Raw genomic sequence first — 4,731 nt, forward strand, 5'->3', positions numbered from 1 at the left:
GAGATCACGAACAGGGGGAGGAGAGACAGGGAGAAGCAGACTCCCCAGTGAGCAGGGAGCCCAAAGCGGGGCTCGATCCCAGGACCCTGGATCATGACCTGAGCCGAGGGCAGATGCTTAGCAAACTTAGCCATCCAGGCACCCTCAGAGAGTAAATCTTAAGTGTTCTCATCACCCACAAAAAATGGTAATTATGAGTGATGTATATAGCTTAATTATGAATCATTTCACAGTGTATAAATATATCAAAATATCACGTTGTATATGTTAAATATACACATTTTTAATTTGTCAATAATACTTCAATAAAACTGGAAAAGAAAAAAGACAAGCCACAAGTCCTGTTCACCCTCAAGGAAAAGGGATCATACTAGGGCATGAATACCAGAAGGTGGGATCATGGGGTGCCAGACTGTCCACCACAAACATTAATGGCAATAAGGGAGGCAGAAACTTCATGGGAGTTGTACTTCTACTGCTGTTAGACGAGGAACAGTTATTTTGGCAACTAGAAAGAGGCAACAGGGACCTAAAGACCTAGTCATCTTAATGCCTTCAAGTTGCCATTAAAGGGATTCTGTGACTTTGTGTGTCTATGCATCTTCTCGTTTGTTGTTCTTTTTTCTGCTTCCATCCATAGTTCTTTTCTGTATTTTCCTGGAAGATGAGGGAGAGAGACAGAGATGGGGGGGAGATATTCATGTTTGACAAAGGTGTTTGTTGTGACCTTCACATAGGCTGCTAGTCAGTCTATAGAATGGACGCCCTTGAATCATATACTAGCTGTAGCTGGCAGGAAGTGGTTTAACTGTGGCAGCTGGACCATTTTTGTTCAAGGAACAGCTTAGGGTCTCTTCTACTAGAGCACATGATAGGGCATTTTTTCTCAAGAAGGGATTAGGAAATGACATATATCAGTTATCCAGTGGTCATACAGAAATCAAAGCTTATAAATAGCTAATTTATCACTTATTAATACTGCCCTTCTTTCAAAAAAATATGAGACTTTGTGGTAGCTTACAGAGATATATTAAATACCAAGATAAAGAACCAAATAAGTGTAAAGTATGATGAGGGAGAAATGAGAAAACAAAGTGAATTGAAGGGTGAAGTCAGAAGATATATTATATACCATAAACATTTAGTAGACAGGTGCTAGAGATTTGGTTTTGAGTTTCTTCATAGCCAGAGCCAGAGGAAAAACAAAATGCCTATAAAAATTATTTGCCTACTAGGAAAAAGAATAGTTTTCTCTTACGGTACAATCATCATAAGAATGGCAACCATTAACTGTGCACATTTGATTGCCAAGTACTATATTTAATGTGTTAAGTATAAATCCTAAGAGTACTTCTATTTCACTGGTGGGAAATTGGAGGTTAAAGAGATTAAAAGCCTTTTTTAAGGTCACAAGGTGAACAAGTGGTTGGACTTAGATCTCTCTGGTTCCAAATCCAGCATTTCTTCATTGCACACTGATGAGATGAGTGAGCTGTGGTGGAAGGTGATGGCAAAACCTACACCCATTGCTCACCTTGGCCTTTCTTGACCCTCCTAGGTTCGTGAGCCCTTCACATTGCCCCCTGCCTCATGCTGGCACCCCACAAACACCAGACTGCTTCCACAATTGTTCTTTAACTGTTTCTAACACTCTAGACATCTTTTGATTTGCTTCTTTCTTCAATTTCATTTCCATATTGATCAAAGTTGTATTAGATTAGTTGATTTTTTTATTTCTGTGATTTTATTCTTCTTTCATCTGTTTTACTTTTTTGTTTTCTTCTGTTTCTTCTTTGACTCTCAAGAAATTTGAAGTAACTTTTCCCCCCTAGTTTTTCCTGGTTGTCACTGAGGCTTTTTGCTTTATATACTATTGTGAACAAGCAAAAATTGAGCATTTTGGTTTTCAAGTTACACAAAATCTGACTTCCTCCCACAGACTGTAATTTGCTCTTTAAAGAACAATAAGTAGGAAAATGGTAGGACTACTATTGGCTTTGCAAGTCTTGTTTATAAAATGTGGAGACAACATTTATGTATTTTGTTTTTAAGATTCAAGCATTTCCCGAGAAAATATTTACAATTGGTAAAGTAGAATTGAATTTGGTCAATGTTTTGCTAGTTGTTAATTTTGATTCTGTTGCGGGGAGGACAGGATTTAATCTATTAAATGCCATTATCCATCAATCTGCCCTAATAAGATGGTAAATATATGTTAACAGAAGTTCATCAACATCCTAATTTAAATGGACATTTGTGAAAAATGTATGATAATGGTTACTCAAACAATGTTTATAAGAATAGTTAACACAGAATAACAGTAAGCAGGGAAAATGTATTGATTCTTACTGCTGCATAACAAATTGTCCCAAAACTTAGTGGCTTAAAACAGCAAACATGTGTTATCTTATTTTCTACGGGTCAGTAATCTGGGCATGCCTTAGCTGGGTCCTAGCAGAGTGGCAATTAGGTATCTGTCAGGAAGTTCATCTGAAGACTCGACTAGGACAGGGTATGCTTTCAAGCTCACCCTTATGTTTGTTGACAGGATTCAGTTCTTCATGGCTGTTGAACTGAGGGCCTTACTTCCTCCAAGGCTATTGGCCAGAAGCTGTTCCTTGCCACCTGGGCTTCTCTCTAGGGTAGCTCTTGTATGGCAGCTGGTGACCCTGGGGGGAAGCAAGAAAGCAAGAGAGAGTGCTGCAGATGGAATCTACTCTTTCTAAAACAAATCTCAAAAGTGATATCCCAGCACTGCTGTCTTACTTTATTCACTCAAAGTAAGCCCCCATAAAAGGCAAGGGGATTATAAAAAACAAGGGCATGGATACCAGGAGGGGGTCACTGGGAGCCATCTTAGAGGTTTGCCGACCACAGACAGTGAAACAAACATTAAAAGAATGCCGCATAGCATCAGTTCATGTTATGGGACAGAGCTGGGACTGACTAGGAAGAAAAGGCAGCTGGTGCTCCAAGTTCGGAAATTAAGACTAGGGCCTTTCTTTTCCCAAAGCTTCAGACACAGGTTAAGAGATGGGGTAGGGGAGCCTTGGTGGCTCAGTTGGTTAAGCAGCTGCCTTCTGCTCAGGTCATGATCTCAGGGTCCTGGGATGGAGCCCCACATCAGGTTCCCTGATCAATGGGAAGCCTGCTTCTTCCTCTCCCTCTGCCACTCACTCCCCCTGCTTATGCTCTCTCACTTTCTGTCAAATAAATAAAATCTAAAAAAAAAAAAAGGAAAAAAAGAAAGGTGGGGTAAATTAAGCGTGTGGGATGGAAAGAACTAAGAACCACTAAAAGTAAAAACTTCAGCCGCCCGATTACTACTGTAGCAGCATCAGTATTTACTATCAGGACCAGCACTGCAAGGACAACCAGGAATGAAATGAGAATGGATTTGAGAATCAGAATTTTGTCTGAATTCCGGCTCTGTTGCAACTACTGGTAGATTCACGCTCCTAGAAAATCATTTAAGTTCTTTGGGGTTTAGTTTCATCTCTTATAAAATGGGGGTGGCTGTATCAAATATTACTAATGACATTTGTGAGGATGATACAGAGAGCCATGATAGTTACATAATACTAGGTGGCAACATTTCTACCGTGTCGCTATAGTGAAAACTAAGGATGTAAAATCTTTGCTTTTTGAACATCCTTCTTTATTACTTAGAAATTTTATTTTAGACTTTTTTGAAAGAACTTTCCGACTCAGACATAGATTTTAGTGTTTCACTCTCATGCATATCTCAAAAGTAAAATATGAATGCAATAAATTTAATTCTAAGGGGTTCTTTAAATTTTCTGTCAAACCCTTTTAAATCATTTTTCAACACAGAATTGTCAATGCCCTATTTTGCTATGACTTTTAATAATATACTTCTCTTAATTCAATATATCAAAATATTACTTCCATATTTAATCAATATAAAACATTCTTAACGAGATGTTCTTTACAGGTATTGTTAAACAGATTAAGGTTTTGCAAACCTGCGCAGTCTCCCTTACAGCACATCCCCAGGCACGAGCTCATAACACACGTGGCTGCCGTATTGGGGACTGCAGCCGCACTGCACATGCCTTTAAACAAACAAAAAAATTAAAAGAAATTTCCCCCTCTCTTCCCCTCCATTGCACATGCCTTTTAGAAAATATTTCCTTTTTGCTCTATATTATGATGACCGACTCAACGTGGTGTCCCAATAAACTTATCTTTAACTTTTACTTTGAATCAATAGCAGAATCTTAGGAAGGTCCAGTGCAGCAGTCCAAACAGCTGCGAAGCCCTGCGCTCCCTTTGGCTAGTTGACCGGAGAGAACGCCGCCGGGGGCGGAGCCCATGTGACGCGCGCCGGGAAGCCGCGGGGCGGGGGGCGGGGCGGCGCGCTCCCGGAAGTGGCGCTGACGTCGCTGTGCGTGCAGGCGGCTGCGTCGGGCTGCAGGAGAAGATGGCGGTCTCCACAGGTCGGTTCCCGGGTTGGGCTGCTTGCTTTCCCACTCCAACCCGGGTTTGCCCCTACGCCTGCTGCTGGCGGCCGGGCACTGACTGTGTGGGAGAATCCGGAGTGCGCCTTCTCGGACACCCGGCTCCCCGTGGAGCGAAGCCCGGGAGCGGCGAAGGTCCAGGCGGGCCAGGCGCCGGCTCCGAGGGCCCGGGGCGGCCGTCGGGGGCTGCGGGTCGTGTTTGCGCGTCGGCCGCGCGCCCGCGGGCTGGGGGCGGGGTGGCTCCGGCGCG

The 4,731-nt window shown here is 42.4% G+C and overlaps 1 protein-coding gene and 1 long non-coding RNA gene across 3 annotated transcripts in view; one reads left to right on the forward strand and one right to left on the reverse strand.

Annotated features, from left to right (window-relative positions):
* Window positions 1-285: 285 nt before the first annotated feature.
* Window positions 286-4,469, reverse strand: LOC117797704. 2 transcript variants are annotated; one of them, XR_004622657.1, is made up of 4 exons: window positions 4,222-4,469; window positions 3,987-4,076; window positions 2,531-2,669; window positions 286-657 (listed from the first exon to the last, which is right to left on the reverse strand). It is a non-coding gene; the product is annotated as an uncharacterized LOC117797704 (long non-coding RNA). The 2 variants fall into 2 exon arrangements; XR_004622656.1 differs by having other exon boundaries at window positions 3,987-4,469.
* The window catches only part of UBE2V2 (ubiquitin conjugating enzyme E2 V2), a 48,453-nt gene continuing 48,116 nt past the window's right edge, over window positions 4,395-4,731 (forward strand). Inside the window, exon 1 of the mRNA XM_002927655.4 lies at window positions 4,395-4,460. Coding sequence (XP_002927701.1) covers window positions 4,445-4,460 — 16 coding nt within the window. The 5' untranslated portion in view covers window positions 4,395-4,444. The remainder of the gene's footprint in view (window positions 4,461-4,731) is intronic.

The sequence above is a fragment of the Ailuropoda melanoleuca genome, unplaced genomic scaffold (genome assembly GCF_002007445.2).
Source record: "Ailuropoda melanoleuca isolate Jingjing unplaced genomic scaffold, ASM200744v2 unplaced-scaffold11384, whole genome shotgun sequence".
NCBI classification, from domain to species: Eukaryota; Metazoa; Chordata; class Mammalia; order Carnivora; family Ursidae; genus Ailuropoda; species Ailuropoda melanoleuca.